Source organism: Aspergillus fumigatus, chromosome 2 (assembly GCF_000002655.1).
Source record: "Aspergillus fumigatus Af293 chromosome 2, whole genome shotgun sequence".
NCBI lineage: Eukaryota > Fungi > Ascomycota > Eurotiomycetes > Eurotiales > Aspergillaceae > Aspergillus > Aspergillus fumigatus.
This window is the reverse complement of record NC_007195.1, coordinates 2,960,799-2,984,160: the sequence shown is the minus strand read 5'-3', so window position 1 is coordinate 2,984,160 and position 23,362 is coordinate 2,960,799. Positions and strand designations below refer to the sequence as shown.

General features: G+C 50.9%; 10 protein-coding genes across 10 annotated transcripts; 4 read left to right on the top strand and 6 right to left on the bottom strand.

Moving 5' to 3' along the window:
- Nucleotides 1–785: 785 nt before the first annotated feature.
- AFUA_2G11580 (MFS transporter) lies at nucleotides 786–4,590 on the bottom strand. Its single transcript, XM_750397.2, has 4 exons — nucleotides 3,541–4,590; nucleotides 3,124–3,381; nucleotides 1,627–3,042; nucleotides 786–1,575 (listed from the first exon to the last, which is right to left on the bottom strand). The coding sequence occupies exons 3-4, from the start codon at nucleotides 3,026–3,028 to the stop codon at nucleotides 1,154–1,156; spliced, it is 1,824 nt and encodes a 607-aa protein (XP_755490.1). The 5' UTR covers nucleotides 3,029–3,042; nucleotides 3,124–3,381; nucleotides 3,541–4,590; the 3' UTR covers nucleotides 786–1,153.
- Nucleotides 4,591–4,644: 54 nt separating this feature from the next.
- On the bottom strand, nucleotides 4,645–5,989 carry AFUA_2G11570 (F-box protein; the record flags this gene model as incomplete). Its single annotated transcript, XM_077804164.1, has 4 exons — nucleotides 4,645–4,991; nucleotides 5,052–5,429; nucleotides 5,505–5,871; nucleotides 5,939–5,989. 4 exons carry the CDS (start codon nucleotides 5,987–5,989, stop codon nucleotides 4,885–4,887), a joined length of 903 nt encoding a protein of 300 aa, XP_077660327.1. The 3' UTR covers nucleotides 4,645–4,884.
- Nucleotides 5,990–6,803: 814 nt separating this feature from the next.
- AFUA_2G11560 (UDP-glucose:hexose-1-phosphate uridylyltransferase) lies at nucleotides 6,804–8,235 on the top strand (the record flags this gene model as incomplete). The annotated part of the gene is made up of 4 exons (XM_750395.2): nucleotides 6,804–6,904; nucleotides 6,966–7,150; nucleotides 7,214–7,979; nucleotides 8,030–8,235. The coding sequence occupies 4 exons, from the start codon at nucleotides 6,804–6,806 to the stop codon at nucleotides 8,133–8,135; spliced, it is 1,158 nt and encodes a 385-aa protein (XP_755488.1). The 3' UTR covers nucleotides 8,136–8,235.
- Nucleotides 8,236–8,340: 105 nt separating this feature from the next.
- Nucleotides 8,341–8,842, bottom strand: erg28 (Erg28 family protein; the record flags this gene model as incomplete). The annotated part of the gene is made up of 2 exons (XM_750394.1): nucleotides 8,341–8,703; nucleotides 8,780–8,842. The coding sequence occupies 2 exons, from the start codon at nucleotides 8,840–8,842 to the stop codon at nucleotides 8,341–8,343; spliced, it is 426 nt and encodes a 141-aa protein (XP_755487.1).
- Nucleotides 8,843–9,500: 658 nt separating this feature from the next.
- On the top strand, nucleotides 9,501–10,600 carry AFUA_2G11540 (ketoreductase; the record flags this gene model as incomplete). Its single annotated transcript, XM_750393.1, has 2 exons — nucleotides 9,501–9,677; nucleotides 9,740–10,600. The coding sequence occupies 2 exons, from the start codon at nucleotides 9,501–9,503 to the stop codon at nucleotides 10,598–10,600; spliced, it is 1,038 nt and encodes a 345-aa protein (XP_755486.1).
- A 2,341-nt stretch (nucleotides 10,601–12,941) lies between these two features.
- On the bottom strand, nucleotides 12,942–13,398 carry AFUA_2G11530 (uncharacterized protein; the record flags this gene model as incomplete). Its single annotated transcript, XM_750392.1, has 2 exons — nucleotides 12,942–13,110; nucleotides 13,142–13,398. 2 exons carry the CDS (start codon nucleotides 13,396–13,398, stop codon nucleotides 12,942–12,944), a joined length of 426 nt encoding a protein of 141 aa, XP_755485.1.
- A 1-nt stretch (nucleotide 13,399) lies between these two features.
- AFUA_2G11520 (sugar porter family MFS transporter) lies at nucleotides 13,400–15,194 on the top strand (the record flags this gene model as incomplete). The annotated part of the gene is made up of 3 exons (XM_750391.1): nucleotides 13,400–13,610; nucleotides 13,670–13,782; nucleotides 13,836–15,194. The coding sequence occupies 3 exons, from the start codon at nucleotides 13,400–13,402 to the stop codon at nucleotides 15,192–15,194; spliced, it is 1,683 nt and encodes a 560-aa protein (XP_755484.1).
- A 636-nt stretch (nucleotides 15,195–15,830) lies between these two features.
- On the bottom strand, nucleotides 15,831–17,973 carry AFUA_2G11510 (putative GTPase NOG1; the record flags this gene model as incomplete). Its single annotated transcript, XM_750390.2, has 3 exons — nucleotides 17,698–17,973; nucleotides 15,952–17,645; nucleotides 15,831–15,872 (listed from the first exon to the last, which is right to left on the bottom strand). Exons 1-3 carry the CDS (start codon nucleotides 17,912–17,914, stop codon nucleotides 15,831–15,833), a joined length of 1,953 nt encoding a protein of 650 aa, XP_755483.1. The 5' UTR covers nucleotides 17,915–17,973.
- A 742-nt stretch (nucleotides 17,974–18,715) lies between these two features.
- AFUA_2G11500 (polyamine acetyltransferase) lies at nucleotides 18,716–19,654 on the bottom strand (the record flags this gene model as incomplete). Its single annotated transcript, XM_750389.1, has 2 exons — nucleotides 18,716–19,219; nucleotides 19,283–19,654. 2 exons carry the CDS (start codon nucleotides 19,652–19,654, stop codon nucleotides 18,716–18,718), a joined length of 876 nt encoding a protein of 291 aa, XP_755482.1.
- Nucleotides 19,655–20,751: 1,097 nt separating this feature from the next.
- Nucleotides 20,752–23,362, top strand: arg2 (acetyl-CoA:L-glutamate N-acetyltransferase). The gene is made up of 3 exons (XM_750388.3): nucleotides 20,752–20,958; nucleotides 21,020–21,184; nucleotides 21,255–23,362. Exons 1-3 carry the CDS (start codon nucleotides 20,908–20,910, stop codon nucleotides 23,187–23,189), a joined length of 2,151 nt encoding a protein of 716 aa, XP_755481.2. The 5' UTR covers nucleotides 20,752–20,907; the 3' UTR covers nucleotides 23,190–23,362.

Below are 23,362 nucleotides of genomic sequence, written 5' to 3'. Positions count from 1 at the left end.
TCAGCGACTCACAGGGCACATGACGCCTAAGGTACGCTGTCACGGCGATGCGATATCTCGGCGTCAGTCAGAACTGTGAAGTGCTTGTTCGTTTACTACTCATAGGAATACTATGCCCTGGCGGCGATGTACCTATTGAAAAGAAGCATTTGGCCGCACGGTCATGTTCATGGAGCCACAGGCGCAATCCTCTTTATTTTATCCCCATACATTGATCTCCTTATGCCTTTGGGATGGTTGCGGTGACAAGAAAGCCAGAACATGCTTATCATCTCTCTTTCAACGATGAATAGTCTCTACTGATCTTGTCCGGGCCCGGCTACCGGCCGCTTGTTGCCACAGTCCCCTGAAGGCAGGTATTTACAGACACGACCGCTATCTTCCATTGCAACATAGGAAGCCAAGTCAATTGCCGCGGGAGACATTGAGAACACGGAAGAAGCAGAGACGCAGATACAACTCTCGCTAACTACTGCGTCGTTTCTAGAAGCCCGCAATTGCACGACATGGAGAACTACCCGAACCCCGGATGGCTGACAGGATGACGACCGATGCGTCAAACGGCTGGGACTGAGAGGTATCCACACACTCGGGAGAGTTATTACCGGCCTCGAAGCTGACGTTCGACTAGAGCTTGCTCATAGCTTATGCCAAAGATGTATGCGGTAAGTCTGCGTATGGATTGTAGAGAAAATGCGCGTCGTTCTGTGATGCTAACGGAAAGGATATGTGTCTGCGCAGGCATATGAGCTGATAGGTAATCCTTGAGCAACTATGACTCTTTTGAACGTGGTATGTATGGTTAGAACTACGTTCTTGTAGGTCTATTGCATCTTGCTTCGTAAGAGCGATGTCGGGTAACCCTGTAATTGAATGTTGATTAGGTTTTGTCAGATTATATACAATTGGGTCAGGTTAGTAGGTATGAATAACACGGAGAGGTCGTGCATGTTAGAGCGTCATCTAGACAAGTGTTCTGCCGACACGTCCAGCTCTCACTCTGCTCAACAATAGACCAGAATAGCTGGTATCATATAGCTAAATTCTGCTCAGTGACAGGAACTCCAATCGAGATTGATGGAGGTGTCAAGTCAGAAGGCGACACATGAGGCATATTTAGGTATGACAAGCAAATGCACACCACCCTTCTCAACTAATCCCTCTGATAATGTCCACTTATCGCAGAATTGCGAGTGTTTATTCGATCGATATCATACGGATTCTCCTCATACTGAGTCGCCGTGCGACCCAGCCAGCGCCCGGATATCTTCGACACGCAAGACGCTTTCCGACTCATATCAATCGCAGATGGAACAGTGGAGAGACTGCCAGTCTCACTATCTCTTTCCACGTCAACCGTAGCAGGCTCCACCGCAGCATTGGCCTTCTCAATGACAGGCTCTTCGCGCTGAGCTTCCTGTTGATTGCTCTGTACAAGACGTTGCATGAATGCGTCGGCCTCGGCCGCGTAACGGCATCGCTTTCGAATGCGCGCGCCGTATAGAGAAAACACTATGGGTATTGGAACACACGCTAGTGCCAGGAACGCAGGAATCGATGACGCCCAATGAATCCCTACGAAGCAATTAGCGAGTGGTCAACAAACGGTGATATCACGTGACCCACCCAGCCCTGAGTAGAGGTAGCTGGTGAAGAGGGGAAAGGCTGCGCCAAAGAGAGACCGGAGAGCGGAGTTTGCTGCCAGCACGGATGCAGAGTAGATAGTATATGCATCTATCAAATAGTTGAATACACTGAGAAATACGAGAACTAGCCCGAACCCAAAGGGTGCTCCAGCGGCAATCGAGACCATCCAGTGAATTGAGGGCGAGTTGGTCCAGGCGAACCAAAAAAGACCGATGGGCAAGGCAATAGCACCGACGATACTTGGTGCCAGGCGGACCTCGGGAGGAAGGCGACCCGTTGTTTGTCTGCACAATTTGGCGTAGTGCATGTTCTCTGGAAACGTGTAGATGACAGCGATGACCATACCGACCAGGATTCCTAGGAAAGCCAATCCTCCAATACCTTCATTCCAACCGCGGGCTTCCTGGAAGACGATCGGAAAGGCGGCAAAGCAAAGGTATAAGATGCCGTAGATGATAGCCATGTATATGCAAAATAGAAACACTATCGGCTCACGGAACAGAAGACGCCATGGCCGTGACAGCGCAGTAGTCAAGGTCTGCTGCAGCGACAGTTTACCTCGTTCGATGTCCAGCTTGCTACGGTAGACTTTTCCACTAAGTTCAGAGAGCTTTTCCGCGCGCTTGCGCAAGAGAACTGGGGCGTACGTTTCGGGCAAAAACACACAAAGGCATATCCAAATGACACCCGAAAAGATGGCCAAGAACCCTTCCACCCAGCGCCAACCAGCACCAGAGCCAAGGAAGCCTCCAATGATTGGGCCGATAGCTGGTCCGCAAAGGGGTGCGGCAGAGAAGAGGCTGATAGCAATGCCCCGTTTGGCGGCCGGGAACATATCCGCAATACTTCCACCTGCATTGCCAAATGGAGACGATCCGAAGAAACCAGCCAAGAATCTCAGTATGATCAATGTTTGGATATTCCCAGAGCCGGCACATCCGGCATTGAAGGCAGTAAGTAAGCAGAAAGTGATCGTAAAAACGTTGCGGCGACCAAATACTTCGCTCATTGGTGCCCAAATCAGCGGTCCAAACGCAAATCCAAGGACGAAAAGGGATATTCCTAGAGTGGTGACTTCTCTTGAAGAGTCCAACTCTTTCATAACCTCGGCCATGCCTCCCGAGTAGGCAGAAGATATCAGCGCAATCGCAAGGGTAGTCAAGGAGACCAGGATCGTGAGCGACCATTTCAGAAAAGAGCTGAAATTCATCGGATTGCGCGAGTCGCCAGAAATCCAAACAACAACAAAGGGATCATCATCGGTACCTCTTCCAGCGTAAGGATGATTAATCACTTCGTCGGTGACCACCTTTGGATCAAAGACCAAGCGCCAATATGGAATCTTGGAGGCTTGGGGTGCCTCGCCTTCAAAGCCAGCCATAGTTGGCGCGACAACTGTACCAATTTCCTTGTTAGAGCCCGCATAACATAAAGGTAGTAGGTTAATATTCGACCTTTGACAGTCCATAAACTCACCTATCGATTTCTGATTCGATTGGATATTTCAGAGATCATTTGGCCTGAGCTTTGTTCTCCAAAATTAGACAGATTCCTTTCTTGGATGCGTCTTCACTTTTTCTTCCCTGTTCGTTGAATGAAGATCGCCAAGTATATGAGACCATATATGGTAATAGTATCGAATGCCGAAAGAAGCCTCGGCAAGAAGTGGCAGACGGAATTGATTATCATCCAACATTTTCACGAATCAGAGATTGCAGGGATCTAGTTCTTTGCCTAAGCCTCAGTTAGTCAATAAACCTTACGCAATAATACTGAAGGCTTGAACGTTATTTGAGACTCTTGTAGATTGCGGGTCCAGAATCCGCGAGATGGAAAACATAAATACACCTGTCTCCACCAGCACTTTTAAAATTCAATGTCAAGAGTACTGACCATTATCAGCGACCAGTATGGCTGGAATTGATTTTTCGGAACCCGGCAAGATGATGGATATCAAGGAGAACCCCGGTCTGCATAAACATGTTCGACCATCGTAGTGACTGGTAAGGCAACCTAAACTAGTCGATTCTGTTCTTTCCTGCTGTACATACAGAGTAGAAACAAGCAGCGGGACCAAGGGCTCGGCAACCAGGCCCAGCGCTGCCTACCTGAACCTCTGGAATAGGCCGGCTTCAGAGAAAATGGTGGATGCTCAAGGTCAACATCGCCCGTTACTATTCTCAAACCTCTTATTATCATGGTAGTTCACCCTCCTGGATAATAATGCTGCTTTGTTCAGCATTTCCGACTTATACGGCGTCTCGACTCGTAAATCAGAGACCGGCAAATCTTGCCGATAAGCGGGGCCACAGAGGGGATGAGCTTCAAGATACTCGGATGTTTGCTGCCGAGCCAATCGAAGACGACATTGAGTTCCCATGAGCAGCATCAGGATTCAATATGCAGCGTTGCTTCTGGTTGCTTTTGTAGTGCACGGTGGAGGAATAGTTGTGGGCAAGAAACAAGACCTGGTTCGACAACACTATTCCTTCTGCGACGCAGAATTCTGCATGGAAATCAGCAACTGGCCGTTTGTCTCATGTGTGAATGTAGGTAGAGGAATTCGAGGTAAAGCAACGACAAGCACTAAGTGTTTTGATCAGTCTGAGATTAATAAGTGAGTGGCAGTACGGAAACAACAGGCAGCCAGATGAGAAGGAACATGCCTCGTCTGTGATCCAGGACTCTTGTGCTGGGGCCTTTACGGGTTTCCATAATAATGATCGTGACTTTTTGCCGTCGGTGTATGGAGAGATTCAAGCAAATGTGGTATCTGAAGGGAAGCAGTTGTTGCATGGTAGGTGAAGTTTGCTCACTGGGACAAAAGTAGCTGCACATGACTATAGAAAATGCCTTTGAAAATGCGCGGCCATATACCGTCACTTGGCTAGAGGTTCGTTGAGCCAGTAATTGTGAACGAGTATTGATCGTAACATTCTTTGCAAAACTGCCATCAACTACATATATGGAAAATAACTTGCACTCAAGAGAAAACCATACGAATTCAAGGCATCAATGACTGGAAGTACTGGTGCTCTCGTAAGGGAGATCTAGAAGTATATTGCAGGAAATCATCTCCAAGCAGCTGCCCACAGAGATATCCTACAAAAGTTCTAATTGACCAGTTAATAATTCTATATCAGTGCATATAAGAAGTAGCTAATGAAAAGATGCAAGCCACGCCATTTTCTTTCAATGAGAGTGCAGCTTGTATAAGCATGTGTTTGTCCTCAATCTCTATTCCACCCGAGGCCGAGTAAAAATCACAGCCCTGGTGTAATCTCGTTGGTCCTGCTGTGACTGTTCAACAGCCAGTAGCAGGCGTGTGGTACGAATATGCAGTTCTGCAGTGGGATAGGTGTCAGCATCGGCTCTGGCTCGCGAAGTAGCAGTATCACCCAGACCTTCAATATCAACCTCATAACTAGCCGGTGGCATCTCATCACGATGGATAAGAATAGGGAATTGCTGTTGGGAGACCTCCTTCTGTCGTACCCGAAGCTTGAGACCTACATTCTGCCCTGTGTCGACCCATAGAATTGAATCGTCGGTTGAGTTGCTGGGGGCATCGCTACTACTCCTCTGTCCTTGGTCCCTTAACCAGTCTCGGAAGAGCCTGACCACGCCGTCTACGACCTCGATGGTGCTTAAAAGGAGATCAGTTCCGGGCACTACCTTCACCACACTTGCGACGACGCATAACTGGGAGAAATTCTCGAAATCTTCAAGATTGACAGGCCTTGTTACAGCCGGATTCTCTTTGCCGGGTTCACCCTCAAGATCTATCAGAGTTGTTGTCAGCCTGGTCCAAAACACATGGCTTTCTTCTTTCCGGATCTGGCAGTCAGGCCCCATACCGGAATATGGAGTTATCCTTGCTCCTGTACCCATCTGCTCAATGGTCACTTCTGGACGAAATCGTGAATAGAGACAGGTCAGTCTTCCAAGTCGCTTGGCCGTGTCTACGTCCTCGTACAACGAGCCCTTCCCCTCATATCGGTCGCTTAAGCCATCTGTGCCGAGATACTTGCAGAACACATGGGGCTCAGTAAGCTTAGAGCTTGGGTGAAAGCACTCGAGGATGAGCTTGTACTCTTTCAGGGCCGCAGCCAGCAGAAGACGATAATGAATGATGCGCAGGACCAGGTCATGAAAACGATGGGAGATGGTCGCTAAAGGGAGCAGGTCACGGGTGGAAAAGGGAGATAGGATGTGCACAAAGACCTAAAGTCCGAAATGAGGGATATTAGTCTACAGCAAGGACTTAAGGTTATGATCCCTCATGGAATACCTCATTTGGTAGAGAGTAGAGATGAAGTTGCGAAGTTTTGCTGGAAGCCATCCTGTTGTCCGGTCCAGCCTTGATGACATGGGGAGCCCGGCGTTTGGTCGGAGTTCATCGACAAGAGTGACGGCGCATCCTAGGAGTCACCCTGAACATGAGACCGATCTCTCACAATCCCATGGACGGCCACAGTTTGAATATCAGAAGCAGACCAGATTATGGCCGATAAGTGTTGTTGACAAGACTCAACAGCGCTGCCCCTCATTTACGGTACTAGTCTACTTGACGTCAGCCCGACTCCGTTGTGATGATGTGTTCGGCTCGGCGTGGGAAAATTCGGCTGCCCGTTCTTCAACAGGAAAATAGCCCGGTTTGCGATTGAGCTACTCCGTAGTGCACGGAGTAACATTGCTCAAACGAATTTTACCATGGCCAATGTTGAGCTCTCTCCTTATATGTCTGATTGATTGCGCTGCTATATCGGGGTATTTGACTCCGTGGCATACCGTAGTGTGGATTCGACCTTGGCATCAATAACACCTCTCTAGAACACATTCAGATGAAGATATAACATCAAGCAGTGAGCATGCTCAAAGAGAGAGCGAATACAGACGGAATGGCTGATCTATCCGGACCATATTCAGCCGAGTGCGTGCTGCGCGCTCAAATGAATGGAACCAAAATGGACCGGGGGGAGACCCCGCGACAACTTTTCCGGAGCCCCGCCGCATTGACCGGTCTCCTGGTTGGGCAGTGCCATTGAACCATCTCTCTACACAGTTTTCCCTGTTCTTTCCCTTTCGTCTTTTATTTCTTTAAGGTCGCTTGGTCTGTTCAGTCTTTCGTCGGAAAATTCTCTCAATTAGCTACAATGGTGGAAAGCGTTCTCGACGACATCTCGCATCGGAGGTTCAACCCCCTCCGGGGATCTTACGTCTTAGTTTCTCCTCACAGGACTAAGCGCCCTTGGCAGTAAGTTGAAAAAGATATTCTTGGGAGATGACACATCATTGATAAGTGATCCCGTAAACAGAGGACAGCAGGAGAGCCCCTCCAAGACCACCTTGCCCGCTTATGACCCTGCTTGTTATCTCTGCCCTGGCAACAAGCGCGCACAGGGCGACACCAATCCCAAGTATGAGAAGACCTTTGTCTTTGTCAACGATTACAGTGCCGTCAAGGAGGAGCAGGCTCCTTATAGCCCTGAGAGCGGAGATAGTGCGTTCTCAAATTCAGAGACGTGAAAATGACGGGGCCGTCACTAATGCGCAATCCTCCTAGGTGTCGAGTCATTCTTTCTCAAGGCGGAACCGGTGACGGGCAAATGCTATGTGTTGACCTTTTCCGCGGCCCATAACCTCACCTTGGCAGACCTGTCGCCAGCCGAGATCATCCCTGTTATTGATGCATGGACCGAGATCTACTCAGCCCATCTCTCGCCCAAGTCTCCTCTCGCCGCTGTGGCTCCTGCGACCACACTACCTCCCAACTCCCCCATCGCCAACATGGCCAAGCCCAAGGAGCAATACCGGTACATGCAGATCTTCGAGAACAAGGGCGCTGCTATGGGCTGCTCGAACCCCCATCCCCACGGTCAGGTCTGGACTACCAGCTCGCTGCCTGAGGAGCCCGCAATGGAACTGGAGCAGATGAAGAAATACCGACGGGAGCACCAAAACAAGCATTTGCTGGAAGACTATGCCGCCCTGGAAAGCCGGAAGCAGGAGCGCGTCGTGTTTGAGAACCAAGCGTTCTTGGTCGTCTGCCCGTGGTGGGCAACCTGGCCGTTCGAAACCATGATCGTCAGCAAGAAGCACAAGCGCGCGCTTGTTGACCTCAATGAGAACGAGAAGGCCCAGCTGGCCGAGGCCATCGCCGAGATCACCAGACGGTACGACAACCTCTTCGAAACGCACTTTCCTTACAGCATGGGCATCCACCAGGCGCCGCTCGAGGGCACCGACGAGGAGATCGAAGCTTCGTACCTGCACCTGCATTTCTACCCTCCGCTGCTGCGCAGCGCAACCGTGCGGAAATTCTTGGTCGGGTAGGTCCTCTACAATTCGCGCCTTTGACATATACGCTAACCAACCCCAGCTATGAGATGATGGCCGAGCCCCAGCGTGACATTACCCCTGAACAAGCGGCTGCGAGATTACGTGCTTGCGGAGGAGAGCTGTACAGGAAGAAGATGGACGCATGAGGCGAGTCTGAGGAACCAACTTTTGTATAAATAGTTAAGTTAGTGCTAAGGAATACCCATATCCTGTCTTGGACAAGACGGATATGGTCTTGACCTCGGTCAGCTTTAGTCCCGAGCCGATGAAACAGTCCAGCAGACCCCAAAGTTGTAGGCGAGGTATCCATGTCCATACAGAGGGTCACGAGCGAGTAGCATCATTAAGACTCTACGCAGAGAGATAAGCTTCCCTCTGCGTCAACATCCAGGTCAACGTCACCGACGCAACAATCAACGGGCTCACAAACCGCCCCTTGAGCTGCGCACTACCGAAAGCCAACCACTCGCCGACAAAATGGGCAAGGGCAAGGCCAAAGCTCCAAATTGCAAGGTCGTATACAGCGGGAGTGGTGATGTGATAAGCCGCGTACATCCGGACGACGGCCGAAAGGAAGGTCCAGGTGCCAAAAGTGCGGGAGGACAGAGGGGTTGCGAACGAGCGGCCATCAGCGGTTCTGGCATTGTAGAGCTGTGCGGCGTATTCGTCTGAACGGTAGCATTGGAGGCTGTTGATTGCAGAGACCACGGAGACCTGTTCAGCAAGGACGGTCAGTTGTGATTTTGTTGGGGTCTTGTTTACAAAGGAGTCGAACAGTAAACACACATACCAAGACGAGCCATTTGGGCAGAAGCCCCTCGAAAGGGGGTAGGTAGGAGAGGAGACTGGTCATTATGTAGATCGAAATGCAATTGCTATTGAATGGATGAGGTTACAGCGAGTTTGCTTGTCATATGCATCTACCTTGTGGACGATGAAGATGAACACCAGACTAAGGGCCCGAGGTGCGGCTGACTATTGGGACAGATAAAACTTAAGCCACCCCGCATAGGGAACTTTAGACAAATTTGAATACCGCTGAATCGTCATAGACTCCCTTATGGATATTGAATCCTCGATATTAAGTTTGAGAGTAATATGTCGCATTCCAGTGTCCTTATATGTTTTGAATGTCCTGTCGGGGGTCTCCCTGACAAAATGTCTTTCTGATTTCTACACCGTATGCATAGCGCTCTCTTATATGAGTATTCCGTGTCCTGGCTATATATACTATAGGATAGATTAAATCAGGCTATATCATGAGATTCATATCCTACTATACATGCCATTGAATACTCGTGGAGGTAGTTTAAAAGAGTGATAAGCACCTTTTGTATAAGCTGTCTGCCGTAATATGGCCGAGGATGCTTGGTCTTGGCGCGATATTTCTCCCCAACAATTTTGAAACTCCGCGTGCGGCGCGCTCCTTCAATCGATAATAACATTGTACTCCCGCCGACAAGCTTCTTTATACTAAAAACTGCTGTGTCAGTACGGGGGAGGTTGTCGCCATGGAGTTTCTCTCGAAGTATACAGCTTGTTTGTCCAATTGGGGGCTCAACCTTGAACCCGGCCTACAGACTGTGGGCGCCGCGGTCCTGCTGACCACGGGGACCTTGTTTATTGCTTCGCGAGTTTTGACATTTGTCAGGGTGCTCTTGAGTCTGTTTGTGCTTCCAGGGAAACCGGTACGTTTGATATTATTATGCTGTTATTGAGTAAAGTCAACTCTCGTACTGACAGTAGTCAGCTCCGCTCGTTCGGGCCCAAGGGTAGCTGGGCAGTGGTTACAGGTGCCTCGGATGGATTAGGCAAGGAATTTTCTCTGCAGCTCGCTCGCGCTGGATTCAACATTGTACTCGTATCCCGGACTGCCTCCAAGCTCACCACGCTTGCCGAGGAGATCACCACCAAACACTCCGTGCAGACCAAGACGTTGGCCATGGACTATGCCGCCAACAACGATGCAGACTACGAGGAACTCAAAGCCATAGTAGATGGACTGGACGTCGCCGTCCTGATCAACAACGTCGGCAAGAGCCATGACATTCCTACCCCGTTCGCGCTGACCCCCGAGGACGAGATGACGGATATTGTGACCATCAACTGCCTGGGCACCCTGCGCACTACGCAGTTGATCATCCCCGGCATGATGCAACGCAAGCGCGGTCTCGTGCTGACGATGGGATCCTTCGGGGGTTTGCTCCCTACCCCTCTACTGGCTACGTACTCTGGCAGCAAGGCTTTCCTGCAGCAGTGGTCGACGTCCCTTGGCTCTGAGCTCGAGCCGTACGGCATCACGGTCGAGCTGGTGCAGGCGTACCTTATTACCTCGGCCATGTCGAAAGTGCGCCGGACCAGCGCCACGATCCCAGACCCGCGGGCTTTTGTCAAGGCCGTGCTGTCCAAGATTGGTCGCAATGGAGGGTCTCCGGGCTATGCGTACAGCTCTTCGCCATACTGGAGTCATGGCCTGATGGCCTGGTTCTTGACTTGTGTGATGCAGCCGATGGGCAAGTTGGTTGTCGGCCAGAACAAGTCCATGCACGAGGCCATTCGGAAGCGTGCCTTGCGTAAGGCGGAGCGAGAGAAGGGGAAGAAGAGTACTTAGCTAGGGCGGGCATTGGTTGGCTTTCAGGCCGTACGTACCCTGACCACGACAGCTAATGTTGGTGACTGCATGTGAATTAAGGTCTAATGTTGGAGGACATAGTGACCGAAGACTGATTAAGACTATCAACAAGGATGAATAACGAAAAGATCTGTTAGAGTACGCTCCACTGTAGACATCCCTCTTGGTACAGCCGATCCAGACTTGGTTCGCAGGGCGTCTTCCAGTTTTACCATATCACTCCATCCTCCTGCGTGATGGGACGCCAACGTCATGGTTTATGGAGTGTCTTAAGGACAACGCCATGAGGGTAGGAGCCAACTCTGTCCTTCGGTCAACCCTCGGCCAGATATCTACAAGTACTGTGTAGAGGACTAGATCCCAGCAAGGTGGCAGGTAGCGCGAAGACGTACAGATGCTGCACCGTGCGGCCATTACACATTTTCACTTAGATTAACTCTCATGGACTAAATCAACACTGGCCAAAGGCGTTAGGAAACTGCAGACAATATCACACCACGCCATTCCTGGTTCCTGATCTATAGTCCGGACGGCTGATTCTGTCTACGTGATCGATGCAATACAGCAACTATTATTTGGGACTGTAAAGGTCGCATGATCATTTTGCGCTTTTTCAGATACTGTACTCCGTACCCTGTGTAGAAAACCACATCCATGTATGAGACACGCAGTTACTACAAAAAACATTGCCACCATGCGCAACCCATTCTGCAAGACAGCCTCGACGGCCACACTACTGCACAGGTCGGCCCGTCACTTACCGAGTTGAGTGAAGCGGCATGCCGAGTCTCACCGGGGTCTAAAACGGTCAAGTAATCTGTACGGTAATCACCGAGCTGTCAAGATTACGTCCTGGAAATCCCAATCCCAGAAAGTCCGGTGAAGCTCCGAAGCCTGCATGTGGCATGGTACGTCAGATGGATCCTGGTCGAGTATCTAGACTACTTAGACCAGGGTAGGAAAGAGAAAAAAGCCAAGTTCAATGGCTGATGATGACGCTGATCGCCTGGTTCTGGCATCTGTATTGATTGGATGGGTGTCACGGAAGGCTTTGGACGCTAAATATAAATCGCCTTTTTTTGCTATGCCGTTTTCAGTTATTGATCATCAGCCTGTTGATCAACAGATGCGACCCGTTGACTGATTTTTCTTGTGGGTCGGTAATGGTCCCATAGTGGAATCAGTAGACGATGCGAAGGCCTAGTTATGGTGTGTTACTTCTTAAACGATGACGTTTTCAATTTCAAAATGGAAAGGGGAGCGCAGTAATTCTTGTGAATAAGAAATAATCAATGGCTACAAAGCAGACAACACATAACAGAATCATCATAACTTCTGAGAGATACACTGAGATTGAGATAATGACGCACTATGCTGGTTATGGATAAGAAGGCCCACTATAACTAGTAGTATGATGCAGATCCACCACCGGTGAACTAGAACAGGACATGCAAAATTTTCATGGCTCGGGCTGGGCTTGTTGCACTCGATCGGCACACCGAAATCTTTGACAATCCCGAGTCTGAATGAGCTGGCCGATCGGTCCGAGTCCGTCGCTGTAGAAGTGTCAAATCATGTCAATCGGAACCAGCACACTCTCTGCTTATCGACATCAGAACATTGATCGTGAGAATTATCTAAAGAGTCATTCATAAGTAGTGACTACGATCCAAATCTACAGATCTATAATGGTATAAATCCACCACTCTTTCCCTTAGGCACTCTTTCCTGCAGATTTGTCCTGCTCTCGGCATCGTCCTCTCGGGCTCAATGAGCAAAATTCTTCCCGATGGCCCCACCGAATGATCTAGTGGTCAGCTAACCACAAACTAGGCGCTGCTCTAAAGCCTTGAATCACGATCTGCCTCGACCTTGGAAACGTTTCGCTTGGTTGTGGCATCCGAGAGAGGTACCTGCTTGTACAATACAACATACTTCTCGTCAATGTTACAACACAAAAAAGAAGCAATTAAACACCAGGGAGGGGCCGGTGGCGGATCCCCTGCTTGAAGCTGCTCTTTAGCTGGCCGGGACCTGAATCAAGGGACCTGAAGGGATAAAAGAATGAAACCTCAAATGAGTTAGAATCACTAACATCGTAGTTTGTATACAGGCAATATGTCTCGATTGTATTCAAAATTCATCCAACTGTAAGATTGCAACTGAGGGTAACTACCTTACATCTCGTACTGTACTGAGAACTGTTCATCGCTCACGTGGAGTCCCAATCGGGAAATGCCCGTGGCATCACAGACTGTCGGAGAGGTTGAGTTCGCAGACTCCATCTGCATCATCGTCGCATTCTAATCACATCCGTCAATCAGATCTCCAGATTACTCCGTACTTCCGACCATCCAGGTACAGCCCGATGAATAGTCTCATGCTTCGTGGAAATCACCTGTCCTCCTCTTCCTCCTCGCCTCCTCCCTTCTCCACTCCCCACTAGAATTTTCCAAGAACACCACCCCTCGTTCTGGTCGACGCTCCCCCTAGCTTCACTTGTCTGATGCCGCTGCGTACCGTCCAATCATCCGCGACGATTCATTCACTTCCGACTCATCCAGATGGGGTCCCCATCCATTGTGCCCCTGCCATTCCTCTGGCCCATGGGCGTACCCCGGGTGGACGTCAATGCTACTGCCGACGGATGAAGACTTTTCAATGCTCAGGCGCTCCGTATATAATTTTCCCTTAGTCCCCTCTTCTCTTTTCGCTCTCTTCCTCTCTTTCTTCCCTCTATCCTCGTGAGCCTTTTCCCCCTCTGGATGAACCACCATCATGGGTGTCTCCAATCTTCTATCAAAGTTCGGCAAGCCTGCCGTGGAACAGCATGAGGACTCGCAGGCTACTACTCCTGCTCGTACCGACTCGACGCTGGAGAAGGACAGTGACCTCATCGATGACAGTCCCGTCAAGTATCTTACATGGCGGTCCTTCATCCTGGGTATTGTCGTCTCCATGGGTGGTTTCGTTTTCGGTTACGCAACTGGTAAGTTATCTCTCTAGGATATGTACCGTCTGTTATAATCGCTCACGATCCCATTATAGGTCAGATCTCTGGTTTCACCACCATGGATGACTTTAAGAGAAGATTCGCCGAAGTCCAGCCCGACGGATCATACAAGTTCAGCAACGTTCGCAACGGTCTCATCGTCGGTCTTGTACGTGATCATCATATAAACGTCGCATCATTCTTCGCTAACCACTCGAACAGCTGTCGATTGGTACCATGATTGGCGCTCTGGTCGCTGCTCCCATTGCTGACCGCATGGGACGCAAGTTCTCAATCTCCTTCTGGTCTTTGATCCACATTGTCGGTATCATCATTCAGATGGCCACCGACAGCAAGTGGTACCAGGTTGCCCTCGGCCGTTGGGTGGCCGGTCTGGGTGTTGGTGCGCTGTCCAGCATCGTTCCCATGTATCAGAGTGAATCCGCTCCCCGCCAGGTCCGTGGTGCCATGGTCAGTGCCTTCCAGCTGTTCGTGGCCTTCGGCATCTTCATCTCGTACTTGATCAACTACGGTACCGAGACCATTGAGTCGACCGCCTCCTGGCGTATCACCATGGGCATTGGCTTTACCTGGCCCCTGATCCTTGGCTTGGGAACCCTCTTCCTGCCCGAGTCGCCCCGCTTTGCCTACCGCCATGGCCGCATTGATGAGGCTCGCAAGACCATGAGCAAGCTCTATGGTGTTGGACCCAACCACCGCGTGGTTGTGCAGGAGATGAAGGAGATGAAGGACAAGCTGGACGAGGAGAAAGCTGCCGGTGTCGCTGCCTGGCACGAAATCTTCACCGGTCCCCGCATGTTCTACCGTACCGTTCTGGGTATTGCCCTGCAGTCCCTGCAGCAGCTCACAGGTGCCAACTTTATCTTCTACTATGGTAACAGTATCTTCACCTCCACCGGTCTGAACAACAGCTACGTCACCCAGATCATCCTGGGCGCTGTCAACTTCGGTATGACCTTGCCGGGTCTGTACGTTGTCGAGCACTTTGGCCGCCGGAACAGTCTGATGGTCGGTGCTGGCTGGATGTTCATCTGTTTCATGATCTGGGCCTCCGTCGGCCACTTTGCTCTCGACCTGGCGGATCCCTCCAACACTCCCCAGGCCGGTGCTGCTATGATTGTCTTCACCTGCTTCTTCATCGTCGGCTTCGCCACAACCTGGGGTCCTATCGTCTGGGCCATCTGCGGTGAGCTGTACCCCGCCCGCTACCGTGCCATCTGCATTGGTATCGCAACCGCCTCTAATTGGACCTGGAACTTCCTCATCTCCTTCTTCACTCCCTTCATCTCCAGCTCCATCGACTTTGCTTATGGTTATGTATTCGCCGCCTGCTGCTTCGCCGCCGTCCTTGTTGTCTTCTTCTTTGTCAACGAGACTCAGGGCCGCACTCTCGAGGAGGTCGACACGATGTACGTCCTGCACGTCAAGCCGTGGCAGAGCAGCAGCTGGGTGCCGCCCGAGGGTATCATCCGAGATCTGCACCCCGCTCCCGAGGAGAATCAGAAGCAGGACGGTCAGGGTCAGGTCGAGCACAACGAGCCCACTGAGATCCGGGAGTAAACATCTCGTCTCAACTCATGTACAGTATTTCTAGGGACGACTCTGCAGTTTTTTTTTTTCTCTTTTTTTTTATCATGTTGCATATGAATGGATCACTCTAGTTCGCTTGATGTGCATACTCATTGCAAAAGATACGGCGTTTATAATGGTTACTGGGAGCATTAAACCATCAACCAACCAACCAATCAATCAATCAATCAATTCTCATATCCTCCTGACTTCTGTTTCTGTACAAACCCACTTTAGACACTTGTCCATCTTGACTCTAGCAATTCCTCTGGCCCTGAGCATCGTAGTCTGCGGAACTGTATACAACTCGACTATGCAATTCACGAAATCTGATTGCGGGCAGAAACATATACAAACGATCTACCCTGGAGTTTTCAATCATACTTAATGCCATATCATAAATTGATTCTTGACTCTAGGGATATAGACCAGGTATTCAAGCGGTGTCATTCAAATCAGGCGGAAAGAAACGGAATAGAATGGAAGAATGAGAGCACAGATAAAAGGACCCCAACGCCGATTTTTGACACCCGTTTCCGTTTTTGAAACAATATATGACTAAGATTAGGAATGGACTTCGTCTCATCGTCGACTTCGATCCTGACCACGAATGCAATGCGGACGCTTTTAACGGCGCTGGGTCTTGCCGATCGTGCGCTTTCCAGAGTACTGTTGCGTGATAAAGTCAGTAAATACGGGGAATCACAGAGAGAAGAAAAGAAGAAAGAAAGGGTGGGGTGAGACGTACCAGATGCTTGGGCAAGGAGGCGGTGGTATGTCGGTCTGCTTCTCCGGCTCTGGCCATCCGGTTCATCTTCTTCTGGCCTAGCTTCAGAAGGCGCTCGGCCTTGCTGCGCGCCGTCGTGTCCGTCACACCGTCCACCAGACGGTTGGTGGCCGCCTGGCTGCGGGCGCGGCTCTTGGCGCGGGCAATCGCCTGGCGAGGATCCAAGCCATCGATCTCCATGGCGTCGCCGGTATCGATCTCGCTGCGGGTGGTGGTACGGCCGCGTGCCTGGCTCTGGGAGCGGGCGCGGGCGGCAGCCGCATCGACGTCGTAGCCGGCTGCGTCCAGAGCCTGCTCCATCTGTGACAGCTTCTTGGCCTTGGCGCTGCGCGGGATGGCCGCCCGGTTCTTGAGCGACTTGCGCAGCTTGGCTTCATTGCGCATCAGCGCGCGCTTCTCGCGGATCAGGTCCGCCTTCATGCGGGTGTCCGCGTCCTCGGCATCCTCGACGCTCTCATCCGAGTCGTAGAAGCCCTCCGCCTCCAGCTTCTCCTCCTCTTCCTCTAGCGCGGCCAGCTTCTGCTCGATGTCTGGGTCCACAAAGTCGTAGATGTTCTTGCCGTTCCAGACCTCAGGGATCTTGTCGTGCTTCCACTCGTCGTCGGCCAGCGTGTAGTTCTTCTTGAGGTCGATGTTGTACACACCGGCACCGCCGTTCTCCTCCTCGATGTCCCGCTCGAGCTTCTTCCGGTTCGGGTCGTTCTTGTCGTACTTCTTCAAGTTCTTGACCGCCTCGGGAATGAATGCCTCACGCACGCCTCCAACAGGCTGTGCCACGTGGATACGCGCCAGCACGTCACCCAGACGACCTCCTGGCGTTCCGGAACTGTTGGTACCGGACTTGAGCTTCTGAGCCACCCGCTCGGCCAGGAGCTTGTCACAAGCCGCGTTCTTCACGGCCGTGACACCCTCAGCGGTTGCGCACGACAGCTGCAGCATCTCCACATCACCTGACTTGAGGATCTTCTGGATCTCCTCCTGGTATTCCGGCTCGAGATCCTCAGGACGACGGACGTCGATCTTGTTGACCACCAGGAAGACGATCTTGTTGGCAAACAGCGGCCGGATGCTGTGGAAGAGCTTGATCTGATCGGCGACCGAGTAGCCACATTGCTCGGAAAGATCCATGAAGTACAAGATGGCTGAGCGAAGATGGGCAATAGCGGTAATGGACTGCATTTCAATCGTGTTCATTTCCTCCAGAGGATGGTCCAGGATACCAGGGGTGTCAATAGCCTGGAATCGCAGGTACTTGTAGTCGAAATGGCCGACGAACAAACTCTTCGTGGTGAAAGCATAAGGCTGGACATCAACATCGGCACGGGTGATGCTGCGCAAGAAGCTGGACTTTCCGACATTGGGGTATCCACAGATCAGAAGAGTACGGGTGTTGGGGTCAATGGAGGGGAGACGGCCCAGATGCTGCCGAACCTGCTCCAGATAGACAAGGGGATCCTTCAGACGTCTGCAAATGGTGGCCATACGACCCAAGGCGGCACGCTTGAGCTGCTTGCACTGAAACAGAGACTGAGCATACTTGATGAGACGGACATAGTCGCGAGACACGGTTTCGATGAGATGCTTGGCGGTCGACACCTGGCCGAGAGCGATTCTGAAGTGGTCGGCGTCATAAAGGGTGTTCATCAAATCCTTGTCTGAGGGATGTTAGTTGCAAAGCAAATGAGATCGCAAGTCAAAAGAGCATACGGAAAGGATGAATATCCTGCAATCTGGGGAATCCATCGAGAATTGCCTGGAACTTTTCGCAGAATGTTTCCTGGGTGTATTTGACCTTCCGAGTGTAGAAACCTGTTGTTGCACAGAGAATTTTGGTTAGTGTCACTGCTCTTCTTAAGAGGGCAGGAAATTGAACGGACATGGTATCCGTTCGCAAATCCACGCAAAACTCGGCGGCATCGGCCATACCTCTAATACGACTGATCTTGAAACCCGCACGGATCTGTGTAGGGAGCTGTCTCTGCGTGCGACTGAGAACGATATCCAAGAACTCCTGGTTCGTTGGCACAGGTGGGATCTAAGCAAACGGTGAAAAATCCATCAGTTTGGTGATGTTCTGACACAGTATGCGAGAATACATCCATCAACAAGACAACTTACATCCTTCCAGGTCGTCTTCATGATGGGCACCGGCAAGAGAAATAGAACTTGAAAAACTCTTGCGATGTTTCCCAGAGGACGAGCTGATGGAGCGTTGTTGATAGACGGAGGGAAAAAAAATTATTTGCGGGCGGTCGGGCAGGCAGGTTTTGGCGGGCGGTGAAACAACGCAGATGTGGGGAGGGAAAAGGAGCGGGACTGGGTACAGCGACTGAGCGAATAGATGGAACAATTGATGGAGGAAAAAGGGTAATAGATAATTATTGCATTCTAATCATAATCATGTACATTGACTATCATCATGGGAGTATGGTTACACATAAGATGGCTGAAAAACCCAGTCCCTCCGTCCCAGATCCACCATGACAGAACTCCGTTGCTTTTTCCTCGTGAAGCCCACCATCTAAGACCAAAAACCATCGTGTGACCCATTAACATGCAAGCTCGTGGGGAGATAAAAGACTGAGTGAATAACAAAAAAGACGAAAGATGACATCGATCCTGCCGAACAAGGACACGCAATACAGAACTCGAAGAAAGATGAACCATTGGCCATGGACTCATGATTTATTCCTGGGCAAATTCCAGCACCTGATCCAGTTAGCATTCACAGTCCGAGGAGGCCATACACCTTGTAATCGGTCAAGAAGGAACTCACCAGGTCAGTCCATCCGCCACCGCCAAACTGACACTTGCTGGGACCACGGTTCTCGAACCCAAAAGACTGGTAAAAGGGCACCAGATGGTCATGCGCAATGATGGAGATGCGCTCTGCGATCGCGGCTTCCCTAATCCGCTGGATATATGACTTCATCAAAGTGCTTCCGACTTGCTTGCCCTGGTGTTCCGGAAGTACAGCGAGAGAATGGATGGCGATGGTGCTGCCATACTCGTCGTGTCCGATGGTCTCTCCATTCTCCGTAACGACGCGTGCACTCCTCCAGTTGGGCGGAAGCTTCATAGCATTGTCCGTGACCAGTTGTGTTGAGGTCCGCGTAGCAACGATATGACCGATCAAAGTCGGACGCGGCTTGGGTTGGCCCTTTGGTACAATGGGGATGGTGAATAGGCCTAGACTTAATTCAGGGCATTTTGTAAGGCGGTAGATGAACTGGCAGAGAACAGAAGAAGGTCAGGAGGGCATTCCGAGGAACTAATTGACCAGAAAACATACCTTCTCGCGGGAGCAGCGCTCGTTCTCGGGGAAAGCATTCTCGACCTCGACACAATCATCGACATTGGAAACCGTCAGGGTTTGGACAAACGGATGCAACTCATCCAACTTGGTGCGATGATGCACAGGCGGGCGCCGGAGCCAATATGAGAAGTCACTAATCTCGTCAGGGTCGACTGCGACATAGTCTTCGTCCACCTCCTCATGGTCTTCGTCGGCAGTCTCCAAGGAAAGACCATTCGCCACGGCAGCCTCTGCCCGTGGAGACAAATCGCTGGCTGTAGCAGGCAGGGAATAGTCTTCGGCGTTGGACAAGGGCTTGAATCCGGTCATGGTTTTCTTGGCTTCAGTCTGATGGGTGGGTTCCGCCATGGCCAAGGGAGTTTCAGTTTCTCTTGATCCGTTGGAAATATCCGATAACGCCCAACTAGACTCGCGGAAAGAAAAGATGGTAAGAATACCAGGACTCAGGATGTGAGACTGGCGCACGGGTACCTAGGTAGACCGTAGTAACAGCGATGGCGGAGATGACGGGGAAGGGCTGAAAATTAGAGGGGTTTCCGGTTCGGCGGGAAAGCCTAGAAAAAGTGAGTGAGTGGACTTGTGGAGCAGCTCAATGCGGGTGATATGAGAGAACATTAGTGGAATGGATCAAAATTAGACTCTTCACATAAGTAAGTAGGTTTGATCTGAAGATTTGATGGCATTCTATCTATGTGATTACTCGATCTATATCCACACTCCGTAATTCTTCAGTCGCGTATTGACCAGGATAATGATAAGGGACCTGCATCATGCAACTCGAGAGGAGATCTGATTGATTGTGCTAGTTATCTCACACAATCTGCAGACTATGCGGTTGCCACCAGGGGAAAACTCTGTTAGTAGCACAGTAGCAGTAGTAGTAACTCTTCTAGTAATGCAGTGCTACCTAACTTAAATAGTGGCACGTCCATCGAGCATTCTTCAGGACAGAATTTTCAGGATTTCTCCAGACATTCCAAGTAACGTGACTATCGACCATGTCCCAAGTAGCTCCTAACGGCCCCTCTTTTCATCTAGCATTCAGCTACCAAGCAGTGATACCAGCCTTGACCAGTGATAAAGCCGAGGGAAACTATCGGAGCGGATTTACTCACGTACTATGGACTCGAGGGGTATTATCGAGCACTTCATATTGAATTGCGCACACATCCTCCGAACTGTAACTCGGTTATAGCGTCGGCCATACCAGTAGTAACACTCGATACTATGAGCGACTGTCCACCATTCCGACTGGACATCTCACAAATGAGTAATGAGAATGAGGCGATCGCCCATGTAACCGGTAATGATTCGAAATCCCATCGAAAGAGTATCGTAATGAACGTAACAGCCGACCGACAGCGGAGTGCGTCATACTCCGGAGTCGAGAACACTAAATCCCGCATCGACTCATATCACAATATTTTCTTTGGGCTCCTTCACTTGTTAGGTGGCTTCTAAGCCTGTCGCCCTTTTTCTGGCTTCTGGGTTGACCGCTACATATAACTCATATTGAATTTTTTTTTGAGCACCTTTATTCTTTTTTCTTCCATGCATCCCTTTCTGGTCTCGTTCTCGTGGGTCTTTGACAGGAACGAAACATGAGCCTTCATACCGGTTGGCCGCGGACGGTCAATTCATCTTTCCTCAAGGTACCGAATCCTACAACGACTCGATAATTCAAGCGTCTCTGACCGCATTTGTAATGTCCAGAAGCATCGTTCTTCACTTTGCACCTGCCAGCATACATCGTCTGTCTTGCCTCGATCCTTTTCCACTACTCCTGATCGGCATGTCCAACAGAGCGCCGACTTTTCTTCGACTAGTCGGAGTTATGACCGGCTTGGCCGGCGAGCAAGGGAGAAGCTTCTCGATCGGGTACCGTCACACTGCAATACATGGTTATCAGCACTATTGGCTAACGGGTTCATTCTTCTCGCAATTGCAGGAATTCTTTCTGAGCTTGTTGAGCTCCGCAACCACCAAGCGAGAAGCCAAATCCTATCTGGCTCGGTTGAAGGCTCAACACCCAAAGTCACCCGATGCGAACAAACCCGAACCCGAGAAATCAGCTACAGCACCTACCTTGCCCTCCGGTGTCAATCTGGGGTCGTTCTACGGAGCCTCTAGATCCGTCTACGAGAGTCCCGTCTTCCGACAGGGTCCCAGCCCTTCCGCTCCACCTTCGCTGGAGCCAGTCGAACGACTGCATTTGGCCTTGGTCAGATTGTCCACCCCGCAATCGCTTGATGACAACATTATCGACGGCGTCGCAAAGACTCTGTCTCAATTAAATCGCCTGGGCTTGACCTGCTGTGTTGTGGTTGATCCAGGGACGGAGGGAGTTGCAAGTGCTCTGCGGCAAGTTGCTATTGAGCAAGCCGATCGCTTGGCAGTCGCAATCCAAAAGCAGCCCGACTCTAAATCTCTTCGACTTGACTCGGTCTTTTCCATTGACCCTTCCCGGCCAGGTCTCCCGCAAGTTTTCTCTCGAAAGGCGCTGCTGAATCCGCTACGCCATGGCCACACCGTCATTCTCACTCCCATAGCATACACCGAAGACGTTCCTCGGGCTATCATAGTGCCAGCGAACGATGCTGTGATCGCGTTGACAAAAGAGCTCGCTGGTCTAGCAAGCATCCCGGACCCTGATGAGGATCCTATGGTCACTGCGGAAAGAATCGGCCGGCTTCAGAAGGAGGTGTCCTTGGACAGAGTGATTCTCTTAGATCCACTAGGTGGAATTCCGGCGTTCAATCGGCGACAGCCATCCCATGTTTTCATAAACATGGAGCAAGAATACGATGATATCGAAAACGAATTGCTACAAGCGCGAGAGATGGTGCCTGCCACAGAGACAAGCCTGTTGAAGGCGGGCCCCAATTCCGTCGCAGATAACAACCCCATCTCAAAATTCGTCCACGCAGAGGTCGTGCCGGTGCCCTCAGGCTCGACACCGGAACTGAAGACCGCGGTCCCCCAAAGGAGTGCAATTGAAGGTCATCTGGAGAATCTGCGTGTTGCCCAGAAGGCGCTCGCTATGCTGCCCGCGGCCTCGTCAGGAATAATCACATCGCCATTCGAGGTCGCGAGCTCGGCCCAGACATCGCCCACTTCTGAGTTTTCCGCAGTGGGCACTCGTCGGCAGAGAAACCCCTTAATCCACAATCTACTGACAGATAAGCCCTTGCTATCGTCGTCCCTACCCATGAGCCGGCGTGGACCGACGAACAATGGGCAAGGCGCCGTTTATCCTGTCACCTCGCATACGACGTTTGTCAAACGCGGTATGCCGTTGACTATGCTGCCCAATCCGTGGACGGAGCCGTGGACACCTCAGAGTCGGCCGCGGTTGAAGTTGGACGATCCTAGTATCGACTTACCTCGCTTGGTTCATCTCATTGAGGATTCCTTTGACCGGAAACTCGACGTACAGGACTACTTGAACCGTGTCAACGACCGCCTTGCTGGGTTGATCATTGCCGGTGAATACGAGGGCGGCGCCATTCTAACCTGGGAACTTCCTCCTGGCGTGGAGGATGATGGCAGTGAGGCCAGTAATGCTCGAATGGTTCCCTACTTGGACAAGTTCGCCGTGCTCAAGCGCAGTCAAGGGGCAGGCGGGGTCGCAGACATTGTCTTCAACGCCATGGTGCGGTCCTGCTTTCCGAACGGAGTATGCTGGCGCAGCCGCAAGAACAATCCGGTGAACAAATGGTATTTTGAACGGTCCCTGGGCACTTGGAAGCTATCCGACACCAATTGGACCATGTTCTGGACCACCCCTGGCCTGGTGGAGGATTCGCAGAAGTTCCGGGATTATGAGGCTGTATGCCGCAGCATCCAGCCAAGCTGGGCCGACGACACCGGCGTGGTTGATTGATTGGGCTCTGTCTTTCCATTTTCTTGTTATTCATTTCTATATATATATATATCCGTCATAGAGTACATAGAGGTGCCGGAAATTGAATTGTTGATAGACCAGGAATACTATGAATAGAACCTCACCGCCTTCGGTATTGCCATGGTTTGTCTCCATCCACCGCAGCAGCAGCG

Coding starts and splice junctions, on each gene's coding strand:
- AFUA_2G11580 (XM_750397.2), bottom strand. CDS start 3,028: ATGGCTGGCTTTGAAGGCGAGGCACCCCAAGCCTCCAAGATTCCATAT. Junction 1,576..1,626: donor CTACCTCTACTCAGGGCTGG/GTGGGTCACGTG, acceptor ATTGCTTCGTAG/GGATTCATTGGGCGTCATCG.
- arg2 (XM_750388.3), top strand. CDS start 20,908: ATGAGCCTTCATACCGGTTGGCCGCGGACGGTCAATTCATCTTTCCTC. Junction 20,959..21,019: donor TCAATTCATCTTTCCTCAAG/GTACCGAATCCT, acceptor TGTAATGTCCAG/AAGCATCGTTCTTCACTTTG. Junction 21,185..21,254: donor GGGAGAAGCTTCTCGATCGG/GTACCGTCACAC, acceptor TCGCAATTGCAG/GAATTCTTTCTGAGCTTGTT.